At 40.0% G+C, this 25,757-nt stretch overlaps 2 protein-coding genes across 2 annotated transcripts; both read left to right on the forward strand.

Annotated features, from left to right (window-relative positions):
- Positions 1 to 20,210, forward strand: npepps (aminopeptidase puromycin sensitive). The gene is made up of 23 exons (XM_058641357.1): positions 1 to 493; positions 4,208 to 4,292; positions 5,392 to 5,469; positions 5,560 to 5,681; positions 6,735 to 6,842; positions 9,016 to 9,216; positions 9,387 to 9,483; positions 9,729 to 9,762; positions 10,225 to 10,339; positions 10,839 to 11,003; positions 11,313 to 11,417; positions 11,504 to 11,564; positions 11,661 to 11,770; positions 12,340 to 12,403; positions 12,515 to 12,654; positions 14,257 to 14,391; positions 15,221 to 15,440; positions 15,589 to 15,731; positions 16,182 to 16,238; positions 16,387 to 16,494; positions 17,608 to 17,763; positions 17,911 to 17,958; positions 18,392 to 20,210. Exons 1-23 carry the CDS (start codon positions 371 to 373, stop codon positions 18,536 to 18,538), a joined length of 2,622 nt encoding a protein of 873 aa, XP_058497340.1. The 5' UTR covers positions 1 to 370; the 3' UTR covers positions 18,539 to 20,210.
- Positions 20,211 to 20,430: 220 nt separating this feature from the next.
- Positions 20,431 to 25,259, forward strand: c10h6orf120 (chromosome 10 C6orf120 homolog). The gene is made up of 2 exons (XM_058641360.1): positions 20,431 to 21,302; positions 23,405 to 25,259. Exon 2 carries the CDS (start codon positions 23,453 to 23,455, stop codon positions 23,999 to 24,001), a length of 549 nt encoding a protein of 182 aa, XP_058497343.1. The 5' UTR covers positions 20,431 to 21,302; positions 23,405 to 23,452; the 3' UTR covers positions 24,002 to 25,259.
- Positions 25,260 to 25,757: the final 498 nt, after the last annotated feature.

A 25,757-nucleotide genomic window follows, 5' to 3' on the forward strand; every position in this document is an offset into this window, starting at 1 on the left:
GAATTGTAGTTGGGTTAAAGTTAGGGTTAGACATTAACTGGCCATGGTTATGGTTGTCTACATGAAAGAAAGTCAATACAATGTCCTATGAAGTATAGCTGCGCAAACGTGTGTGTGTGTGTGCGCACGCGCACCAACGTTGAGCGGAGTCGTTTGGGCTGTGCGTCCGTGCGTGTGTGCGGGGTGAGAGAGGAGAGTGGAGTAGCTAAAGACGGTTTGGTTGAACACACGGAGTCACACCACCTGCTGTCCGCCCTCACTGCTGCCGAGGCCCGCTCTGCTCACCGATAAAGCCCGCTACGCTACAAACTGTCACACAGACATTGCAATACCGTGCTCGTCAGCGCAGCCGGACAAAAACACAGGAACCATGCCCGAAAGGAGGCCCTTCGTACGGCTACCAACTGACGTTTATCCCGTCAACTACGGCTTATGGCTAAAGCCCGACTTGATCGACTTCACTTTCGAGGGCAGGCTAGAGGCACTGGTGGAGGTATGGTTGGGTTTGTGTGTTCTTGTTATGTAATCGGACCAGCTAACATTAGCAGTAGCCGGCTAATTGCGGTGTTCGCCGAGCCTTACAGGGTGGGTGCTTTTCACCATTAGCTGGTGGTTACTTGCTGATCAAGTGTTGAACCCAGGACCGGAGAGCTAATGACGACTGACTGTTGGTGAAACTAGTCGCGAGCAAAATTATGTGATTTCGCTCAACCCGTTCCCGTTCACACAACCAGCAGACTTGCCTTCTCATGTTAGCTTAGCCAACTGTCTCAACCCGTGTATGTTAGCATGCTAACCGCGCGTGTCAGTGCGCTTTAATTTGCTGAAAGAGCTCCACGAGCCCCTTTAACACTCACACATCACTGTAGCTACTGTTTCCTGACCTTCCATCGCTACTTTCGCTGTTAGCTATAGCCAGGTAGCCGTTAGCAATGCTCTGTAGTGTTTGCAAAATCATGGCAACATCATGTCGCCCCCTCCCACCGTCATTCAGTTCAACCATGGTTTACGTCAGTTTATTAGGAACACCTAATATGCCTACTGTTTCCAACTTTTAAACGGTTTGTGCTGAACATTGGGAGTTGTACAGTTATACGGAATCGCAAACAGGGATGCGCTGATACAAGATCCATATTTCAATATTGGTATTTGGGCAATCACTTGGTTGGATATGAGAAAAAGAAAAAAATAATTCTAAACTTAAATCTTAAACCCCTCAGATCATATGATTTGATGATCATATGATGTTTTTAAAATGGCAGGTTGTGGCTAGGTGGTGAATGCATCAACACAAATGTGTTGTTAGTGACATAATATTTTTATAGGTTTCAGTATCTGAAAAGAAAAAGCAGTATTGATTCATCCCTCATTATAGGATGAGTCATGATAGCATTTGCAATCCGTTGCCCAACACGATGCAATGCTAATAATAATAATATCATGACATTTTTTTTTTTGGATTATCAATGACAAAACAATCAGAACACAATATGTCACAATGCCTGTCTAACTGAAGAAAGAAAGGATTCTTTTCACCTCCATTAACTTCTTACTTGACCAGTTAACTATCATTTACACTACCCTCATTCCTGTGGTAAGGGCCAGTGCCAAGTGGTTAGTAAATTTCGAAGGGTTCCACACATTTTAAAAAATAATATTTGGGGCCAGCATATCTAATTTACAGAGGATTAATAATGAATTGCTGTGCTTTGGGCTGTTCACATACTCATCCTATCTTCTACAGAAAGGTGTCTTATTTGTTATTTTTTGGACGTGTAGATCCCTAATGGTACATTAGAATGCATGAATTGCCATGTTATTGCAACACTGACACAACAGCATGCAAACATCCTACCAAGTAATCACACACCTGAATCAGCATGCTTAAAAATAGGTTATTGTTATCTTATGGATAGATGGAAGAAATGCAGTGTATTACAACACAGTATTTTAATCTCAATGATGTGTTTGCATCATAGTTGTGGTATAAATTAACACAGAGGTTTATTTACCCAACCCTGAGTTATACAAGATGAACCAAATAATCACAGTTAAATATTTAATACCACATAATTTAATAACATTTTATATGTGGTAGTTGTACCTAGTAAAGTAAAAACGGTATTTGTAGATGTTAAAACTTCCCTGTCTAAAAAGTGACATGCTGGTGTCATTTGCATGATGGCTCCATATCAGCCCAGCACGAGTTAAAGATAAACTGTTGTTTAAACAGCTTGTGAAATGCATGCTCATGGCTTCACAGATTAGTTGATTAGTCGGTTTCCTCATTGCCTGGTGCTATCGGCTGTACAGTATATAATTAGAAGTAGAAGTACAGTGTTTAAAGCTGGGGTAGGGAAAATTGCTCCAAAAACAAAGCAACACAAAACACACCTGTGATGATCTCCAGATGGTTAAATTGTAATATTTTGGGATGGAGGCTCTCTTTCCTGAGGCCCTTCCACAGTATATAGGATTCATTATGCATTAAAAGTGTTGCAGAATCTGAACAATTTTACTAAAAACATCTAGGGCTGCAACAGCAACATCGATTAATCAATTACAAAATTAATCTACTAAACTATTTTGATAATCCATTAATTGGTTTGAGTGTTTTCTAAAATCCTTAAAACTGAATATTTTTTTGTGGACAAAACAAGACATTTGACAACATTGTCTCTCCGGGTTTGTGAAACACTGATCAACATTTTTTGACATTTTGTGGGCCAAACATCTCATCGATTAATTTGAAAATAATTGTTAGTTGCAGCCCGAAACACATCATCAGTTAGTTACAACTGACACCACATTTGTTTTTCTTGTATTTGTGCTACTACATACACCACACACACTGTGTAAACTCAGACTGTTAAAACTTTTGTTTTCATGACCAGAAACAATCTTAATTATTAGCATGCTCTCTTTACCTGTAATTGGACACTTAAAAAAAAAAAAAAAAAACTTTGGCCGGAGCATAAATTAAAAACGCTGTGTGAGCTGTTGAGTTTTGTAAAGTCAAAGTGTCAAACGAGGTTGAGCGTCAGTATAGACGAATCTGGCCAAGTACCGGAACTAAACAAGCCGCCATTGCTGCGGTGGCGTCTCCCTCCAGTATATGTGCAGTTGAATGGGAGCTGTCATAAGAAGTGTTTCTACTTTTACCTGTACCTTTTATGCAGCATTAATATTGACAACAATGACAACAAGTCGGGAAGAACCTGCGCAATTCTTGGCTGCTCCAACAGCAGTGGGAAATTCAAATTTGGATAAAAACGGAACGCAAACTACACAAACATTTACCTCATGAAGCGTGCCCCTCTCTGCGGCCATATGGTCTAAATCGATTCCCTGGGAGTGCAGAGGACCACGATGTTCACCAGAAGTGGGTCAAAAATATTAACAGAGGGACTTTGTTCCCAACAGCAACATCACAATAACTTTTGGTTAACACTCGTCAATCTCACAATAAACAGGAAGCGGCTACCTAGGTTAACACAGTCAAAAAGTAATATCAGCTAAGCTAACCTCACTTAGCTAGCTCACATTTAGATGCCTCTATCAAGGCTTTTTATTAATTAACTCAATGTGTTTTTATTGTGAAATATGACGTAAGTTGCTCTAACTAGGGCAACCTAATGACCACAATGTAAACATCAAGTAGCCTAGGTAATCAGTGGTGTAGGTAAATAATTACAACTACTCACATTACTGTAGTTCATTGTGGAGTAATACTTTTTTTAAGTCTGTAATTTTGCATTACATTGCTTAGTTACTTTTAAAAACATAATTTGCTTCCTAGTAGGCCTACAATTTAAATGAATATCCAGACCTCTCGGCTGCAAAACGCTGCAGCAGGCACAGGTTTGGAGAAGTGACCGTGACCACCGCAGAACAGAGCAGGACAGCAGAGAGTGACGGACGACGTGCCGCTGTAATGGCGGCGGCGCTAGATGGCGAAACACACAAACTGCTCGCCGGATTTGTCTATAGAGTCTCCCAATTCTTTGAATACAAGGTTTATTTTAGATTTACCATCATAAGCTAAAATCTGGCTTCTTCACATTCTCAATGTCAAGTCCTGTTGTCAGTGTCATGGAAACATTGAACTTAATTGAAACTTTATCTTCCCATCACAGTGACTGAGAGGAACCTAGCACAGAGGAGACTATCTGAGTGTAATGAAGCTGTTTAATGTCAATATTTGCAGGTTACACAAGCCACAAATCAGATTGTGATGAATTGTGCTGACATGGACATCATCAAGGCTTCGTTTGTACCACAAGGAGGAGAAGGTAAGGATCATGCTTTATTGGGATTTCTGAGTTAGCTTCAGTTATCCTAAATAATCTCAACCTCCCTATAAATTGTAAACAAAAGTCATGTGATCAGAAATAGTGCAGGTTTAGGTTAATGTTCAACTGCGGTGCTGTTCTGGTGATGAGCAATGACCCAAAGGCCAACAGGCGGATTATGGGTGGGTGAGGTGGAGCAGCTACAGCCTCAGTGTTCTCATCCACATTCCCCAATGAGGAGCTGATAGAACCGGAAAGAGAACCACATGTACTGTAGTCAGAAAAGAGTCGGAGAACTAATGCTGTTAAATGGTGTCCATCCTTCAGGTCTGAGAGGCCCCAACTCTTCCTCCTGGATGGGTGTGCTGTTCTCATTTCTGTCTAATCAGTGGCTCTTCTCCTGGCTCTCCCTTCTCCTTACTTATCTAGCATATACTGTGCTATATAATATATACTTATATAGCAGATAAGAGCACTTGAGGCTGTAGTTGTATATACTACACTTCCAGTGAAAGGTATGGATAGTCACCAGTGATGAACTGCTCCATAGTTCACTTTCAAGCGGTCAGAGACCACAACTGTCAAGCTCACCATAGTTTGGTTGAGCTTGACAGAATGGCTACGGACTACGTTCAACCCAAACAAACTGTACAAACGCTCCAGGGTTTGATTCAGGCATGCTCAACGAGGCTGGTGTGAATGCACCCTAAAAGGTTGAGTTGGCCCTTCACTGTGAGGAGCACATAAACTAAAGTCCTGCTGAAGATCATTTAAGTGTATGCAGTTTATTAAAGAATATAATGGGAAGACGGACCAGACAAACAAAGTGATATAACATAATAATGTTGTGATGTGCCAGTCAACTGGCAATAACAAAGCCAAGTCACCCTCTTTGTCTATACTGCGTGTTAGTGAACAGGTGCAATTGTCAATGTAATTCACATGTGCCCAGTTTTTGCTCTGACAATAATGTATTGCCACAAGTGAAATTTGCACATATCTCTTGACCACTCTGTTTGCATTAAAAACAATCTTAATGGATAATTATCCAGAGCAAACACCGTCTGCTCTGCCATTCATTTTCCTCCTCTTCCTGTAGAAATCAATGCCACAGGATTCAACTATCAAAACGAGGATGAAAAAGTTACTCTGTGCTTTCCTAGATCTCTTCAGAAAGGTAAGGAAGGAGGGACTTGGCTCTGCTCATAATAGTCAATTATTACTGCTGGTAAAGAATAACGGTATATCTCTTTGGTGCGCCCCACAGGCTCAGGTATGTTGAAGGTTGACTTTGTTGGGGAGCTGAACGACAAAATGAAAGGGTTCTACAGAAGTAAATACACAACCGCAGCTGGAGACGTCCGCTATGCTGCTGTCACACAATTTGAGGTGAGTTGATGGCTGCAGGGAAATGGAATATTTTTTCACTCGCCTTGCATGGTGTGTTCTTCATGTGACCCTTGTTCATAGAAAAGATGAGGCAATGCGTCATATGTCATTTCTATGAATGGATGTTTTTGTAATGCTGGTCTGTGCATTTCTGGGAAAGTAAAAGTGGATCTGTCTGTGTGTCAGGGGGTATTTTGACAGGTATTTTGCTTGAGGTCAGATTTTTTTTACGATTCTTTCATGCCACAGAACATGACTCAAGAGAGCTTTATGGCAAACGTGAGTCAGCATAAAAATAATATCACTTTCATTTAACTGTTTGTGGTGGTTGGTCAGTGATTCAATTTAAAAAAAAAAAAAAAGTGAGTCATATACAGTACAGTACTGTCCTACTAGTGTATGTTTCTGTGTTATGTATAAAATGTCTAATTTGTATATCAGTTTATCAGATTAGCTTGCCAGTTCATGAACCAGCTATAACATTACCCACCCACAGAAGTTGGGTCTTTCTCTGTAAAGGATTAACCAACTCCAAAGAAAATATTTTATGCAATACTGTTTCACAAAATGTGACATGATTTTCAAGTCCCAAGTGCAGATAAACACACTGGTGAAACTGATAGTAAAAATACACAGTCACAGTCGTAAACTTGAGTTGTATTGATGACGAAAACATAGGTTTTATAGTGTATGTAACACATGCACACTACACATAGATGAGTCTTAATTTAAAGCTGCAGTAGCCATGATTGCTAGTTAAATAGTTTGGAACACAAATGAGGATAGAAATTGCATTCATCATCTGAGGTGTGATCATGACACAGAACTTCACCAGCATTGAGGAAAAGTACCCGTTTCCCTACATCTTTTGGATGATATTTATTGTATGCTTTTCCCCCTCTGTAATAATTACCTTTTTAATTCAATATTTATCTAAACTTTTTTTTTACAACCTCAATCTGACAGGATCAGGGAAATGTGATGATGACTTGCAGAAAGACTGTGGATTGAACACTCCATGTCCCTCCCCCTCTCATGTCTCTCTCTCTCCAGGCCACGGATGCTCGCAGAGCTTTCCCCTGTTGGGACGAGCCAGCTATTAAAGCCACCTTTGACATCACTCTGATAGTTCCTAAGGACCGAGTAGCTTTGTCAAATATGGTGAGTTCTTTTCTCCCACTGAGAAACCGAATTGCATCAGAATGCACCATCTGCTTCAGACTGTTTCCATTTCCCTTCAGGCTAACACAGTTCATTGAGCTGTTTGAATGATGATGCTAAATCTGGGGTTTTCTGATGCCATGAACCCACCATAGATTACGTCAGAACATTCTTTTATTTAACAAATATGATTATTTAAAGTGACAGAGTATAGTGAATGTCACCTTTGTCAAAGCCTGAGCAGGTCTGCGTCGCCTGTATTGGCACTATTGAACGTCTGGTTTTGGGTCCATGCCACAGAAAGAACTACAATATTCTACTTTACTTTAGGGTTGCAATGTTTTTAATGAACCAGTAGGTAACCAGCACGAAAAGGGACTCTGTTTGCACTCATGATGGTCCACCTCTTGAGCTTTGGTTTGCATATACCTGTCTGAGGTATCATTGGGAGACGCCTGAACCGTCACTAGGACAACTCGCATGTAGGATTCGGCCAATATAACGGTATATACCAATATTTAGCATTTTTGAAATCTATCGGCTGATGTATTGAAGGTGACATAGACCGGAAGCTCCAATTAACGCTGCGTTTTTGTGTGTATCTGCGTCATTACCTCGTTTATGAAACCCTAAAGTTTCAGAACAAACAGTTCAGCCACTGCTGAGAAAATAGTGTTGTATTGTTTTCCTGGGCTCTGCGAAGCGGATCGACACTTCCTTAATTTGATGTCGTCATCAGAAATCCTCACCACCGTAGCGCCTCCCGGTGCGGGCACTAGTCCGGGCACATCCGGTTGCGTACATTCAACCGCAGAAGAAGAAGAACTAGTCTCGTTGTAGCTGCTGAGATGCAGAGCATCCACCGTGCCAGAGGGGGAGCTGTGTATCTGAGCGCTGGCCTATCTATTACGTCACTTCCAGGTACCTGGCCAATCACAGGACAGTAGGAAAGCTCTCGTTGGCTAGCCAATCACAGCAACTGTTTGGTCTGAAACAGCGCGGCTGACGAGAGCGTCAGCGAGGAGATATTTTGATCGGCTCGTTTGCAGCGATTAGGAGGTTTTTAATCATGAAAACAAGTTAATATATGTAAGTAGACCTCCATAACTAACATATATGTGTGATACAAGCATTCTATGTCGCCTTTAAAAAAGTGCACCAATTTACAGGCACGTCTGCAGGCAACCCAGTGTTATTGATCGGTGGAACTCGTATTGCTGCATAAAGGACCCAAAGTCTGAAGTTATGGAAAAGCCTTCAGCAATCCTGGAAGAAAACTTTAGGCATAAATTTAGTGATGGACCTACTATATGATTAATCTTCGAAAAAACGATTCCTGAGCCTGAGACGGGCCAAGGCAACACGGCTATATGTCCTAAGTATGTCCTACCTTCATACATAAACCATATTTTTAAATTCTAAGTTATTCCTTTCTTACTTCAAGTGTTTTTAAAACTGCATTCTGCGGCACAGAAATGTTTTATTTCAAGTTCTGAGCCAGCACTGAATCTAACAGGACATGCAGAGGTACCGCTGCTCTGTACCAGACAGTGAGCGTTGTGCGTACATACATTAGCGGAGCTGTTCACCTCTGACATCGTCGCTGCCAAACTATAAATATGTCCTATCTTGATACATAAACCACACATTTGTCATAGTCAGAGAATTTCACTCTGTGTGTCGGGTGGAACAGGCAGCACCTCGCACAAACACTGCAGCATGTCACTACGAGCAACTCAGAACAGTGTATGATAAGTTTGTTTGTAAGCATGGTTTAGTTGATGCAACAATAATTGTCAATGATTTGTCAGATGTCATAAGACTTTGTTTGCACAGTTAGCTTCCTCATTAAACCTGTTTATCCATCACTGATGGTTTGCATACAAGGCTGTGTAACAGCACAAAGTTATTTTATTAATTTCTTTGATCACTATATTGTGTTAATTTGTTTTGTCTGTTGACAACAAAATAAAAACATTTCAGTGAAAGGTTGTATGTCCACTATTATTATTATATTATAGTTTAATTTATTTTTTTATTTATTTACACAGGTGGGTCATGCTCTCCTTACTAAGTATTTTTCTGTTGTGTTGTCTCACTCACAACTGTAACAGTTCAGCTCTTGTCTTTTATGATGTCCCCGCACTAAACCATTTTCTTTCTCCTGTCGCAGAATGTCATTGATCGAAAGCCATATGCAGAGGATGAAAACCTTGTAGAAATGAAGTTCGCCACCACGCCCATCATGTCCACATACCTTGTAGCTTTTGTCATTGGTGAATATGACTTTGTGGAGAGCACGTCATCAGATGGTGTAACAGTACGCGTCTACACACCTGTAGGGAAGGCAGAGCAAGGGAAATTTGCGCTGGAGGTGAGCTCACCTTTGAAACACTTTGGTGTTTCCAGATAATTCTTCATTAATCACTTAAGAGAACGTAATGGCTTGAGAAAACTTGACAATAAAAGAACCAACTGGTTGCTGTGTTGCATCTTTTGATAGCCGATGTGTAATATATTCCCTTGTATTATTTTTTTTCCCAGGTTGCAACCAAAACCCTACCTTTCTACAAAGAATATTTCAGTGTTCCTTATCCCTTGCCTAAAATCGATCTCATAGCTATTGCTGACTTTGCTGCTGGTAAGTTGTCACAAACACATTCATTTGTCAAACTTCAATATTGAACGTGGGATGTAAAGTTCACAAGTTCAAACTGTATTGACCTGGGTTTTTTTTTTTTTTTAATACGGATCATTCTAAAAAAAAAAAATTCAAGCTTGATTTTTTTTTTTTTTTTTTTTAAAGGTGACAACCCTAATCAACATAGACACACATCCATTTGATAATGTTTACAAGTAAAACACTTTGTTCGCTCTCTTGTACAGGTGCCATGGAAAACTGGGGCCTTGTTACCTACAGGTAAACTAAATATCATGATTTGATTGATTCATTGATTTACCTTTTTTTTTTTATTTTCACTATCAAACACTTTTTCAAATCTTCTCATTGGCCAGGCACTAGAACAGATCACATTATCAGGGACACCTTGGTTTGGTTTATGTTGTATTCAGTTTTATATTTTCACTTTTCACAGGTAAAGTTAATTCACAAGGAAAGACAAAACAACGGAAAATTTGTCAAATAAAAGCTAGTCACAACTTGACCAACAAGTTTTTCTTTATTGCTTTACGGTTTATTAAACATGTTGCCACCTGTCAGGTGATTAGCAGACGGCAGCAGCAGGCGAAATTCATCAACCTACCTGCAGGTTTTCTTAATGACCTCTGAACATCTGATGGAGGGAAATGTGCTGCTGCTTAGACGATGCATTGACCTTCAGACGTGTCACATGTCAACCTCGAGTTTTCTTTGCTTTTTCAGGGAGACAGCGCTGCTTATTGACCCGAAGAACTCTTGCTCTTCATCCAGACAGTGGGTGGCACTGGTCGTTGGACACGAACTTGCTCACCAGTGGTTTGGAAACTTAGTCACCATGGTAACCTGCTACAACCTGCCATAACATTACTGAAAACAACCTCAGACACCTGTTTATATGAATGCTTTGTCATAATGACATATCTACTTCCAGTAGGGCTGTTCCTCTGCACTGGCCTCATGATTTATTTATGATTATCAGGACAATGATTCCATTTGAGTCGAGATTTTCATCAAACAGTATAAGTAATCTGATAGTTACTTAAATGTAAACTTTGTGTTCCACAAAAACAAAATGAAAAATCAACAACCAGTGTCAATACGTAGGCATGTGTTGGTTTCAGATTCTGACGGCGTGATAACCTTTAGCAAAAGTATCGGTAGCAAGCCTATATTATTAAATTCACTACTGCTTTACATGCTGACTGTTGTAGCTGTTTGCAAATGTCCATTTGAAGTCATCCGTGTCTGCATCTTAAAGACAATTATTTACAACACCTCTGACAGTATTGATTAAAAGAACTGAAGCACCAACTGATGGCATGTGTGCATGATTATAGGAATGGTGGACCCATCTGTGGCTAAATGAGGGCTTTGCATCCTGGATTGAGTATCTGTGCGTGGATCACTGCTTCCCAGAGTACGACATCTGGACTCAGTTCGTCTCAGCCGACTACACCCGCGCTCTGGACCTGGATGCGCTGGATAGCAGCCATCCCATAGAGGTGATCCTTTTCCTAATTTCCATTTGGCTACACACTGAGAGGTGTAATGCTGCTTTGCACAGTCGGAAGGTCTTAATCAGAGTTCCTGCAGAGATTCACGTCATAAATCTGGAAGCTGCTGACTCATCTAGTATGTTAGGATTGTGGTCATGATTACTTTGCTGGTAGACATGGACTATAGACTTGTGTGTATGTATGTGATTCAGAAGTGTTATTTATGATTGTGTGGGTAGAAACTGATTGTCTATATGATGAAGTATTTTCAACATGAAAGCTGCTTGACTTCAAACTGTTGTTTTAATGTTTCAGGTGAACGTGGGCCACCCCTCAGAGGTAGATGAAATCTTTGACGCCATCTCCTACAGCAAAGGAGCATCTGTGATCCGCATGTTGCACAACTACATAGGGGATGAGGTTGGTTGTCTCACATTTACCATCAGATGGTGTTTCTTCTTTTAGATTTTGCCCTTGAACGTTCACCTCTTATTCTTTCTTTGTAGGACTTTAGGAAAGGAATGCACACATATCTTTTGAAGTTCCAACATAAGAATGCATCGACAGGTAAGACCGGTCTGGAAATGTTTCTTTCGAGGAGAAGCAGATTTGTAAGTTTTTTGTTTTTTTTGGAAAGTCCTAATTTGTGACTGTCTTCCACAGAGGACTTATGGGACTGTCTGGAACAGGCCAGTGGGAAACCCATTGCTGCCGTGATGAGCTCGTGGACCAAGCAGATGGGCTTTCCAATTATTGTGGTGGACCAGGAACAGGTGAGCTTCCCTACACCCACGCTACTGAAAAAGAACAACAAAATGACTGTATGTTGAATGTGGCAATAGAAATATTAAATATTCATTTTGCCGATTTGATCGGTCAGTTTGATTTGGCACCTGTGCCAGGTGTGACCATCCAGATTATATTTTCTGTTTGTCTATATGTTCGTACATCAACCTCACTCTTGTGAGTGGAATATCTTAAGAATTCTTTCAAATGTTGCTACAAATCTTCAAGAATGAACTGAGTAGAGTTTTGTGGTCAGAGTACAAGGTCATTGTGAATGTGAAGGTTCAGGAACGCCATGAGGCAATCATTTTGAGTTAAGTTTTCAGACGTCGCTTGAAAAAGTTGTGGGAATTGTGTGATTTTCCATAGTTAACTGGTAACATGACAATATGACCAGGAGGTTGTTGTCCACTATTTATAACAAGTCTGGGGTGAAAGTGTAGGCTGAAACTGCAACTGATCTGTGAAAGCGAAAAAACACTGTGCTGTTATTCTAGTCTAAGTCTGTAGCTTGTTTATTTGCTCATACTCACACTGAACATGGTGTTATTTACAGCAAGGTGATGACCGCATCGTCAAGTTATCTCAGAAGAAGTTCTGTGCCAGTGGACCACACAATGGTGAGTGTTTCCTGCTAAATTAAATACAAAAATACATACATTGGTAAATGGAGAAAACTTAGCCTTGTGTTTATTTGAAAATGAAACCTCTGTTGCTCATGTGTTGGACAGGTGAGGAATGTCCCAGCTGGATGATCCCCATCAGTATTTGCACCAGCGAGGACCCAAAGTGCTCCAAGCTCGAGGTTCTGCTGGACAGACCCGAGGTGACTGTCACTGTGAGCAGCGTCACTCCAGAGCAGTGGATCAAGGTGAGGCAGCAATGATATCTCCTCTCACTGATTTATTTAAGATTAGCTTTTGATTTAGTGACATCAGTTTCACTAAATTAATGTTGTGACGGTGGAAATATTGAGTGGTGACTAATCTGTCCCATGTCAAACAGTCTCTTTGACATTGGACAGATGTTCCAGTGTGTTCATTTTTACATCTGGCTATGACAGATGCGTGGAAAGGCCTTGAACATACAAATGTGTTGAACTTTACACTTAGACAGTTACTGATTTCTGGTAAAATTTAACTCCATTTTGAATGAAGGAGGGGTTTATTATTGCCTAACATTGGCTGGTTTACAGTATGCTGCCCTGTAACATGGATGTGACTATGAGATTGTGGTTCCAGCTGAACTGGAGACTTAAAAGAAGACGCCTGCTTTTGTTGTTCGTGGAGTTTCTGGTTGTCATATGGGAGGACAAGTTGCAGATTCACCCTGTAGTGGGAATCTCAAAGTGTCTCACAGTTCTGTAGATCTCTTATCTTTCATTTATTCAAAAAAATTGAAGGGATTATTTTTTTCTTCATTGCGCGACCCTCATGGATGGATGAATCATAATTTATTTCTTAAGTTTACATTGATACCCTTTGTCTTACTCTCACCATGTTGTTGCTCTTTGTGTCCATATTGTTGTCTACTTTGTTGTTTCCTTTGCCTACTTCTTAAACCACCCTGGAACCCCTCTGCATATGAAAGCTGTCTGTTGCCTCTACTGGTTATTTTGACTTCATGAACAGACTTGTTCAAACTCTTGTGGGAATAACTCGGAAATGAGCAGAGCTGTCGATGACTTTGGTGCCTGAACAGAAACATGATCTGAGGTGTAACAGTGCAAAGGGTTGAAATTTGATTGTGCCTTATGCAGCTGATGCAAATCTATAAATACTGCCTTGGATCCATTTCACTTCCTAATAAGTTTGAAGCTCCCAACCACTATGTACAGCCAAAAATTGAACTGTAGTGCACAAAAGTTTGTTACATTCAAACCATATTCAAAACATTAGTGCACACAATGTTGATTAAGCCTGTAAGCTCCATACAACTGTTTTTCCTTGTGTACCCTGGTGTTATTCCTGCACTGCATACAGGAAGTGATTTGTTTTGTGTCAAAACAAACTGAATCCACAGGATTATTGCACTAGTGAAGTGAGATGGCTGCAAACAGGTTGGAGTCTGACGGAAAACACAAAGAAGTGTCCACAAAAACTTTCACAAGTGAATTGGCGTGTCAAAAAGCCTGCTCATTCAGCAGTTTGTGTAGATAAATGTATGCTGTATGTAGCATACAAATGTTACACATTTCTGTTCATGAAGACCAAACGGGGACAGAATAACGGCCATAAAATAAATGCCAAAAGTTACAGCAGCTTTAAAAAGAGGACATAACATTGACAGACCGAGGTTCTCTGTATCCTAATGTTTGTTCTGTTAAGTCAGAGATAAATCATCCACATTTGTTAATTAAGCCCTTGAGCATTAGCAGTCTGGATGAAAGCACAGATACAAGCAAGTCTGTGAGGCAATTCTGGTGCAAGTACATTATTCCCACAATCTGACCCAGTTGTGTTGCTGTTTACAGATCAACCCAGGCACTGTTGGCTTCTATCGCATTCAGTACAGCTCGACCATGCTGGAGAGTCTGCTGCCAGGCGTCAGAGACCTCAGTCTGCAGCCTGTTGATCGACTCGGCCTGCAGAATGACCTCTTCTCTCTGGTGAGACTGGAAGACACACACAAACACAGTAAAGATTAGGGCTTTCACTTTTGATCAAAAATTCGGTTATCTGTTTCCACAGCCTGGAAGCCCATTACACCAGTGTTTCTCAATCATGGTCCTGGGGGCCCACTGCCCTGCAGGTTTTAGATGTTTCTGGAGCAGGGAAACATCGAAAACATGCAAAGTAGTGAGTCCCAAGGACCACGATTGAGAAACCCTGCATTACACTATCTGAAGTAATTACCACTAGGTCCAACAGATGGACAACTCGAAATTTTTCGATGAGGTCATGGTGCGTTCCTTACACAGCTATACACTCTGAACTCTAAATTTCCAACTCATTAACTTTGAGCAACCTTACCATTTATTCCATGGTCATCGACCTCATTAGTGGAAGGGACGAGACAAAAAGAAAGGAGATGGTAATAGACTTCAGGAAACAGAGGAGGGAACCAGCTTCACATAGCTGAGGACCTCTCCTGGACCTCTCGAGGTTGTGCTCTCTGACCGGTCGGTTTAATTCGACATTCACCTGTTGGCTGAGCTCACTGTGTGTTTCTATCTTTTATCGTGTTTAATACATCAGTGAGGCTCTTGGTAAGGGTGAAGCTTGTGGGTGTGAATACACTCACATAAGAGAACATTAACATTATTAAAAAGATAAAGGGGCCAGTGCTCCATTAGTCAGGTGCGGACAGACACACTTGTTTTCCACAGTGATGTATGCACAAAGTAAAACTTGTGGCAGATGTTGTTTTTCATTCTGCAGATCAAAGTTCGAAATTCATGAATAGTGAAAAGATAAAAAAAATGTTGTTACCTCCAGTCTCGTGCGGGGATGATCAGTACAGTGGAGGTGCTGAGGCTGATGGAAGCGTTTGTCAACGAACCAAACTACACAGTGTGGAGCGACCTCAGCTGCAACCTGGGAGTGTTGTCCTCGCTCCTGACCCACACCGACTTCCACGAAGACATCCTTGAATTCATCCGGGACCTCTTCACCCCTATCGGCCTCAAGCTTGGCTGGGACAGCAGACCTGGAGAAGGTTAGGGGGGCGAGCTCAACATGAATAAAGAAATAATTTATTAAATGTTTACTTTTTTAATCCAGCTCCTGACTGAGCTAAATGTAAACCCTAGAAAATTAAATGCCAAATAGAATAAACTGAGTGTGGCGTTTTGTGTGTCCTACAGGTCACCTGGATGTTTTGTTGAGAAGTCTGGTCCTTGGGAAGCTTGGGAAGGCAGGACACAAACCCACTCTGGAGGAGGCCAGACGGAGATTTAAGGATCATGTAGAGGGCAAGCAGGTCCTGCCTGCTGACCTCAGGAGCCCGGTAAATGGATTAATATGGATGTAATTGCCCACAGGTTTCATCTTTTTAAGTTATTTAGTGTCAAGACCTGAGCAAACAACTGTCCCTTAGCTTTTCTTGCAAATTATAGGTTTAACAGTGAATAACTGTGAAACAGAGTGGGAAAAATAGTAGGAAATTAAGATTTCAAAAACGTTTGTTCCCAGGTTAAATTCTGAAGATAAAAATCCATGTTCTCTTAAGTAACAAATCAATTTTCTAGGGCTGCAACTAACAATGATTTTCATAATCATTTAATCTTGATTAATTGAGAAATGTACCCAGTGTAATCCTGAAAGTAAAAGGTAAGGTAAAATTTGTAGAAACAGGAAGTATAAAATGAAATGTCACAGGGTGATACGGTGCAGCAAAACAATACAAACCGTGATGAGACTGTTAAACTGTATTTGACTGGGCTTATGTTTTCATCAGGTTTATTTAACAGTGCTGAAACACGGGGACAGCGCCACACTGGACACGATGCTCAAGGTAAAACTTCAGCTGACATTTCACTTTAATCTAATTGAGTGAGCTTCACCATCCTCATCCCTGAACAGGTCATCGTTGATTGGATTTATTTTATTTATCTTGGAACTTCCTTCTCTCACTTTCATTTTTCACTCTTTTTTTCCTTTAGCTCCACAAACAAGCTGACATGATGGAGGAGAAGAATCGCATTGAGCGAGTGCTGGGTGCCATCTCAGCCCCAGACCTCATCCAGAAAGTCCTCAACTTCGCCCTCGCGGTACATGCGACCTCACTGTTACCACATGGGTTTATTTTTCAGGGGCGGTTAACAGTAGGCAGGAGCGAGACAACGGTCATTTATTGTAAAGTTCTATTTTTAAACTGGGTGTTAAAGAGAGAGAGGTTCTGCTCTCTGTAGTTTATTTTTCTCTCCACTTTTTAAAGTAGGCAATCTATTATGAACCAAATCACAATATCATTCATGACCACAGCAAATCTGTTCATGATGTAGTGACTTGGAACCACTGTTATATGATAATATGGTGGACTTGTGTTTGTAATTTATTTTAAGACTGAAATGTTAAGTATGAATATTTCTGATTTCAAACGCTATTGATGACTGAAATTTAATAACCATCTCTTTAGCCTCACTAACATCCACTTTACATCACTTGTCAAGAAGTTGACTCACTGTTTGTGAATATCTAAGGTCAGACAAAGGTGACATCCACATTACTAAAAAGGCGAAATTGCAGAATTTGACCATATTTATAGTAGTAGTAGTAGTAGTAGTAGTAATTATATCTCAATGTTTTAAAGTTATAACACATTAATTGTTGCTTACAGATTATATCAATGGACACAATATTAAAGGAAACAACTCTTATTTATTGTCTTTTAACTTAAGGATTCATGTAAATATTCAAAGAGAAAAAAACTATACACAGACATTGTCTTATTATACTGTTTATATGGAATGAGTAACTTCAATTTCTGTCCAGTTTTCACACAAAAACAAACCTGAAAATGTGCCCAGTGTGCTCCAGATTCTCTTATATACTGTAAAAATATATAGACAGGTGTCATTAATATTAACAAAACCCCCAGTCAAAGAAATTAAGCTAGAACTCATTTATAATTACTAGTAATTTGTCAATTGATAACTAATTTGACAATAGTTTGAAATGTAACAGACATTTCTTAATATTGGACACTAAAGTTTTGAAACAGAAAGCACAAAGAGTGTTTTTCAGTCTGGGGGTTTTACTTTGTTGTTACTGTTAACTACCTCATTATTTCCAAATAGTGTAGTGTGTGCCTGTTTGAGCTCAGAGGTGATCCGTTGATCTTTGAAGATGCATCTTTCTTTTCTGCCTCTAATCCCCAACAGGAAGAGGTTCGTCCCCAGGACACTGTGTCAGTAATTGGGGGCGTGGCTGGAAGTAGTAAACAAGGCCGGAAAGCTGCATGGAAATTTGTCAAGGAAAACTGGGAGCAACTTTACAGCCGTTACCAGGGCGGTTTCCTCATATCACGGCTCATAAAGGTAAATAAATATAAGTCTAATTTCACATTTGTGGGCTGCTGGTGTTAATGTTGAATTAAGTATCGGATGCTTTTCAGAATATTTGACTCTTTTTTTTTTTTTTATTATTCTTGTGAGTTATGATCTCTTGTTTGCTTGTCTTTGCAGCTCACAGTTGACGGGTTTGCCATCGACAAAATGGCCACTGAAGTGAAGGTGAGAACACTTTATTTATATTATTATGATACTTTTTTAATTGATTTATTTTGATTATTGCGTATTTTGTTCTTTCATTTTGAAATTAAGTCAAATCCAGAAAAGTAGTTGATTTGGAAAGAATCGAAAAACTGAAAGTCTCCAAATTTAGTCCTCTTTTAACTGGAAGGTTGTTGGTTAGATTACTTGCTCCACTAGTCTACGTGCCTTGGGCAAGACACTTAACCCTGCGTGTCCATCAGCGTGTGAATGGGTTTGAAAGATGTGGGATAGGAAATGAGCTGCATAGATGCACTGTATGAAAGTGAATGGGTGTGAATGACAATATTTTAGTGTAAAGCAGCTTTGAGTGTTTATCAAGATTCACTGTCACTCGCTCTCAGGAGTTGACAGTTATTCGACAGTTAATACCATTGAATTTGTGTCCCTGCAGAGTTTCTTTGACAGTCACCCCGCGCCTTCGGCTGAGCGTACCGTGCAGCAGTGCTGTGAGAACATCCTCCTCAACGCAGCCTGGCTGAAGCGCGACGCAGACGACATCCACCAGTATCTACTGCATCGCAAAGCACCCCCCGTCTGAGCTGCTGCCTGCCCCGCCTTCTCCTCCTGATCCCTCCTCACCTTCCCTCCTATACCACGGACCTCCCAGCATCATAGCTGCCTTGGCCCCACCCCCTTTCACTACAGACCAGAGCAGAGCAGCAGCGCACTTATAACAGCCGGCTTCATTTCTCTAAAGAGACTGTATGAAATTTTGAAGACAAAGCCAAGAATTTACCAGTGTTGGAAACACAGAGACTCTTTTTACATCAACAGAAAGTATCCATTTCAGTCGGACCAGGAATGTAGTTGTACCCCCGTGTTGTCCATGGGGCATGTCATTAAACGCCATGACCCTGGCCTGTATGCACGCACGCACACATGCACACCTCATCCACCTCTGCCTCTCAGCTGAGAAAACTGTGAACCTCCCTCTCACCTCCTCACCCTACTGTTGCTCATTTTAAATGCATGAAGTGTATTTTCTACATTTGCTGATTTGTTTATGTCCACCTGTTTTCTGTGCAAATATTTCTTTTTCCTTTCCTTTTCATTTCTTTCTTTTCTTTTCTTGTTTCTTCTCCCCTGCCCCTCTCAGCACTCTCATCCACCGCCTTCTCTGTCAGATGTTATGATTGGGTGAGAGCAGAAAGCACCTGGGCGGAATGGGGTTAATAAAATAATAATAACAGTAGTTTATGTTGTAGTTTCCAACAGCACTGATTCTTAATGGCTAATCAACTTTTAAGGACAAGAGCAGCAGCACTAGCATGGTACTACATTGTAAACTGTATAATACAGTTGTTTTGTCAAAAATGTTCCTTTTAAAATGATTCAATGGAAAATTTCGTAACTACCTGTTGAACCCGCCCACCTCCTGCCCTCATGAGAGAGTTCACACATTTTGAATCCTTGACAAGTGTATTTAAAGCCACTCTCTCTTCTCTGCTGCCCTCAGTGAGATGAATTTAAAAGCACGTGTTTTTATAAAACATCAGATGCAGTGATTTATTTAAATGTTGAGATAATCGTATATTCACCTCCTCATGAAGCTGATGGTTGATGAGGAACTGACTCTTGGTGGTGCCGTTGAACTTGGAAGCCTTAAAGTGGTGGACTGGTTTTAGTAGGTGACAGATCCAGACTTGTTGAGCGAGTATATCTATATAGAATTGACCGTTTGATGTGTTGTCGAGACTCTTCCCCCTGGAACATTTGTGGTCGTTTTTCTTTCTTTCTTGATTTTTTTTTTTTTGTTTGATTAAAACAGCAGTTGGTGTTAATTATTGTGAAAAAAGGATTACAAAAAGAAATGATAACAAAATAGTACATGTATTTTTTTTTTCTTTTTAATTAATGAATTAATGACTGAGGAGTGAGAGTTCCTGTCAAACACATTTATTATTTCATTTTGTATTGATTTCACACATCCTGTGAGCAGATCCCACTGAATCTACAGTCAGTTAGCGAGGAGTTAAAATTCAAACATCAACACTTCCTGCTTTGACAGCCGTCATCGTTGTTCACACAGACATGTTTTCATGTCTTCTCTTTCAAACGTTGGTTCAACATGTGCAATGTCTTTGCTTCAGAAGGAAAGAGGACGACAGTTTTAAATGCCACAGCAAATGTAAAATATCCAGTCCTATAAAGACTCGATGTTGAAAGACAAGACCTAGACTTTTCATAAAATAAAAGTTTTTCCAAATTGACACTTTGGAAAATTGATGAAATTGGAAGAAGAGGACGAGCACTACTAAAATTCTCAAATTAAAATGGTAATCTTATATTGGAAATGTCATTGTTTATGGGTCATTTCATACATTTATGAGCCAACTGTGGAGAGATGAGAGGAAACGAATGGAGAAAAGATAGGAATGGAAACCCCCCATGCTGAGAATCTTAAGTCTGAAGTCATTTAGGGAAGTTTGTGACTTTTCATCAGGAGGAGAATGAGGTGATAAATGAAAGTTAAATGTTGTACAATGTTAAAAAAAAAAAAAAAAAAAAAAATCCTAAACACATGGCAGATTCAGCCTCTGTGAGATTCTACTTTTCTTTGATTACGCACAAAAGCATATTCCAACAATTGATTTGTGGTGTAAATTAGAGATATATAAATAAAATAAACTGAATACTAATAAATAAAAACTAATGAGATTAAAACAAAGGAAGTAAAAAAAGTTTGACTAAATGAGGTTTTGCAAATTGAAACCTTTTTTCCTAAAACTTTCTGTCGTTTTATTCTCCAGAGAATGCTTTCACACAAAGCATGTGAAATTGACAAGATATTGGAGTCTGTAAGGAGAAACAATCTTTAACTTTATAAAGATTTTATAACTAGTCTCAAAATGCAGTTAAGTTTTAAATAGTTGGAGAGGTCATCAAAAGAATGAACAAGGCATTTAGGAAATGATTCATAATGAAAGTGCACTGCATTACAGGAGGCAATGCTGTCAAATATGTGGGGAAAGTTTAGAAGAATGAGGATAAATCACAAATATGAAATAACTGTGTTGATTTAAAATGACACTAACTATTAGTGAATATATAAATAGAATGTATATCTCTCTATATCTTATTTTATATATTACCCCTTCAATTTATATTTTGCTTTTATCTCATAATCTGTCTGATTTTCTGTCCAAACTTCAGTCCAACAGGTGGCGGTAATGCACTTTCAAGCTGTTTGCTAACCACCAATAAAGCCCAACAGAAGAAAAAGAGTGTCGAAGAACTAGTTTGTGCAGGTTGCTAATGTCTGCTCTGTAGGGAGATGCTGATCATCAGAGAATAGGAGCAGGGTAAGTAGATTAAAATATAAAATGTATACATGTTTACTGATCAGTCAATTCGATAATTATAAGGGTTTAAAGTCACAGTTAGGCAAAAGCTCAAAGTGGCAGTAAAATTAAATGCTAATCTACAAGCTAGCTAGCGCTTAGCCCGGGCTAACGGCAGATTTATTTCTTCGCTAACACCGGCTAAACGTAACGTCTTCAAACTAAGACATTCTTTAAATAACGCTTTGTTTAGCTGTACCTGTGTAGAGGCCGTTAGTTGTCACAGTTGTTACTATGGACCTCAGAAGCAGCCGGTTATTGAGACGCCTCATGTTTAAATAGCTGGTAAAAAAATAAGTGAATGGAGGTGTTTAACGTCAAGTTTGTCACACGCAGTTAAAAGTGTAAAGGAAAAGTGCACAAGTTTAACAGGAAAGCAGCAGATCAAGCTACAGGTCGTGAAGGTGCAATAGTTTCAAATAAGTTATAAAAGTTACGTAAACATGTCAATGTCAAAGGTCAGATTCACCTGTGGAGCTGTCAGGGTCTTTTTTTCTTCTGTACTCTCCGCACTGTAACCAGCGGTGGTGTTTAAAGCTGTAGTGTGTAATATTTGATTATAAATAAATCTCTGTTACATTCAAACCATCACCAACGGCGCTTTTCCGTTATACAGTTCTAGCATGACTCTATTTTTTGCTTTTCCATTAGTGATAGTACCTGATACCTGGTGCTTTTATTTGGTTCCTTGAGGTTCCACGTGAGCGGAGCAATACTAAAATGTGACGTCAGCAGATTCCCGACCACTGATTGGTCAGAAAGTGTCATCACAGGAAGAGTCATGAGCACAACGTCCAACACAAGAACCAAACAGAACAACGCTGAACTTCAGATCAGTTAAAAAGACTTAAAAATCCAGAAAACGTGCATTAATCTCCAACAGTTAGCAAAATGAAATGTCTAAAATCTCAATATTTAACAGATGAGTCTGGTGTATTTAGCGACAGCACTGCTGAAAGACGGCGATCGTGGGCCGAATCACAACCTGTTCATCCGTGTTTTGGTCGAGTGACTCGTGCAAGAAATTGTTTTACGATTCTGTGAACAAATCTTTTTAATGAACTGATTCTAATGATTTAGTTACATCAAAACGACTGCTTTGACTGTTACTAGACCCTGCCCACATTGTGGAGGTACAATGAAGTAATGGGACCGCAGCGTTCTTGACACCAAACTGAGCAAAATCAAGCCGAGTAGTGCTAGAACTCTACACTGGAAAGGTGCCACATTGCTGATAAAGCCTATCAGCAACCCCCATAATATGTTGTGTATATATTATTTTAACAGTATACATCTATGTATTAGTTTGCACCATATTTTTAATAAAATAATTTTTAAAAACAATGCGTCTTAACCGACGTGAGTGACAGTAATTTCTGGATCTGCTGTTTCATGTCAGGTCCTGACAGGCTGGTTATGTGTTGGAGTGATACTGATTAACAGGTCAGACAATTATTCAGGCAAATTTGTGGCATCAGCCAGATATCACAAATTTATGGAATTGTACGCATTTTTGTTCCTACTTGATGAATGTGGTTTAGTGCACTAAACTTAGATTTGTCATCGGACACAGACACACAATACAGATTTGAGGGTCAGACCATACATTTATTAAGAGGTAAACCTTTTGTATGTTATTTGTTGTCATTAAACTTTTAAATGTTATCAGATGGAGATTGAAGATAACTGGCCTAAAACATTGCATTCAGGGACACATTTCTGTCTGTATCATTATTTACTCTCAGTCCAATCACGAATCACAACGCTTCAAAACGGGAGTTCAGATTTTTGTGGGTGATGTAACAGAGCAGCGCTCGGCATCAGTGTTGTTTCATTTAATTGGGTTTCTCTTCACACTCGTGTCCTCTGTGAGATAAAGTCAAGTTCAGGTTAAGATCTGATGAGTAGAAACACATTTTAATTAATGAGTAAAAGTACACATACCTCACCAGAAAATGACTTTGGTGGATGTTAAAGGCACTTTCGAGCCGCGGTGTAATTATATAATAATCTAATCCTTGTTTGAGTTTGGTTTTCACTGGTGACTGATCCTCTTTCATCAGGCTGTCTGGAGGCATCCAGGCGGGATCTGACTGACACATGCCTTCATCATGATGCTGACCTGCAGTATCCTGGTCTTTGCCCTCCTGGTGTCCCAGGCCAGAAGCTTCCTGAGCACCTCGGAGGTCGACGGTGTCCCTGAAGAGTGGGTTCTCCTCCACGTGGTTCAGGGCCACATTGGAGGAGGAAACTACAGCTATCTGCGCCTCAACCACGATGGCAGAATCATCCTACACATGCAAAGCCTCAAGGGAGACGCTGACCTCTATGTCTCCGACAAAACCCTGCAGCCTAGCTTCGACATCTACAAATTGCAATCGACCACGTGTGGCCTGGACGTTGTGGTGGTGCCTGACGACTTTGTGAGGCCCGTGGGCATCGGCATCTACGGCCACCCTTCTCACCAAAAGAGCGAGTTTGAAATGCGGGTGTTTTATGATCCGTTGGTGCCTCAGAACCCATTTGATGCAGGCTTGTACTCTTCAGAAGCAGGACATAAGCAAAACCAGTCCCCTCAGGCAGCTGAGGAGAAGGAGGACTCCATCTTGTGGACAATTCTGATTGGACTCATGAAGATCATACTTGAGATATTGATTTGATGATATAATGTTGTTCCTTTGCTGCTGTGGCAGAGGGAACAGTTTCACTCAGCCTTGATACGTTAAAGATTTAGTTTTCCTTTCTTCCTCTAAGGAAGAGTAAATGTTGCAGCGGCCTCCAGTGAGGAGGATTCTGGCATTTAAACAGCTCTTAGTGTTTTTGATGAAACACAAAGAATCAGCAGAGCAAATGATGCGTGTTAAGGTTTGTGTTTAACTCGTGGCCTGAAAGTTGCTCTGTACAGTTTGTTGTCAGACTGCAGATAAAATCAAAGAAAACCAAGAGGGAAATGATTTTCTATTATTATTAGCAAAATGTGATGGGCTACACAAATCTGTCTACTATTTAATTATCACGTGAGATTTGAATGTCATTCCCCCACAACTAAATTGCTTCTCAAATACTTTTGTAAAGTATTTTCTCCCATTTGCTCTCAAACGGTCGCTTTTTTAGAACAAACGACAAAAGCAAAAAAGGCTGTACAAATGTAGCAGAGGCATTAAAAAAGATATTTATGTTAGGAGTTTTATATTCGAAATGTTTCAACAGTGATTTTCATTTTTGTGCATATCGGCCTCGTTAAGTAGTCTTAATTGATATTGATATCAGCCCTAAAAAAAAATCTGTCGACCCCTAATCATGAGTGAAGTTAAGAAAACTGTGAGGTGAAATTCTCAGCGACAGATGAAGGGGATGTAGCAGCATGTAAGCCAAGCAGCAGACCTCAGTTATGAGGGCACTCTGGGACAACCAGTCATCAGCAAGACCATGTCCACCAATGGAGTAAAGCCAAGCAGTTATCCACCACAGTTAGAACAAATCTTTCGTTGCTTTCTGTGCCTGAACCTAAACCCATTCATCACTAAGAAATTGTTCTCATCACCATCCTCCTCGTTTCTGCCACATGCACATCAGCGCCACACAGGACAAATCTGCATTTGAATATTTGAAACTTAAAGCAATACAGTGATGTGATGTTCCTGCAGAACACAGTGAATCTTGACTCTTTCATTTGTTGTTTGATGTTTGTGTTAAACCTGTTTGACAAGCTCCTCCTGATTTAACAAAAAAAAACAACAACAAAACAACAACCAAAAAACATCCCCCACCGATGTTAAGAGTGGAGTTATTGTTGACCACTGAGCAGAAATGTTCAGCAGTGCCTTCAGATGTTTCCTCTGCAGGGAGAACAGCTGAGCAGCTTTCCTGTTCCACAATGTTTCAGTCAGGTTTTCAAAATAAAGCAGTTTTACACAACGTCTCCATCTCCTGTCTCGTGAAACTTTTCTGACAAGATTGATGAAGAGGCATTGAATTCATAATTCTAATTATGAATTATGCCTTAATTAGTATTAAAATGTCTTAAATTTCTCTTCCTAAAGTTTAGAAAATGTTAACACAGGATGTAGGCATATATACACATATGTGTTTTGGGTTGTTGCAGTGCGTTTGCTCCTGTCGGCCACCGTAAAAAAACCATATTTTCTGCACAAACATGGTGGATAAGAAATAATCACTTTTTCAATCAGTCTGCTTGTTCATGACCTTTGTGCTTACATTACATCTACTAAGTTGTTTATTCTTTTAGGAAAAAATACTATTTTCTGCCATTTGTTTCAAATGACAATGAATACCTCTGTACATGTATTGCCATGGTCAGGGAGATTTCTCTTCTAATAATCTTGAGGTGTAACGCTGCCCTCCACTGCTTGAACCCAGTAACGACAGGACCCACAGTTTGAACACTGACAGAAC

The sequence above is a fragment of the Solea solea genome, chromosome 10 (genome assembly GCF_958295425.1).
Source record: "Solea solea chromosome 10, fSolSol10.1, whole genome shotgun sequence".
NCBI lineage: Eukaryota > Metazoa > Chordata > Actinopteri > Pleuronectiformes > Soleidae > Solea > Solea solea.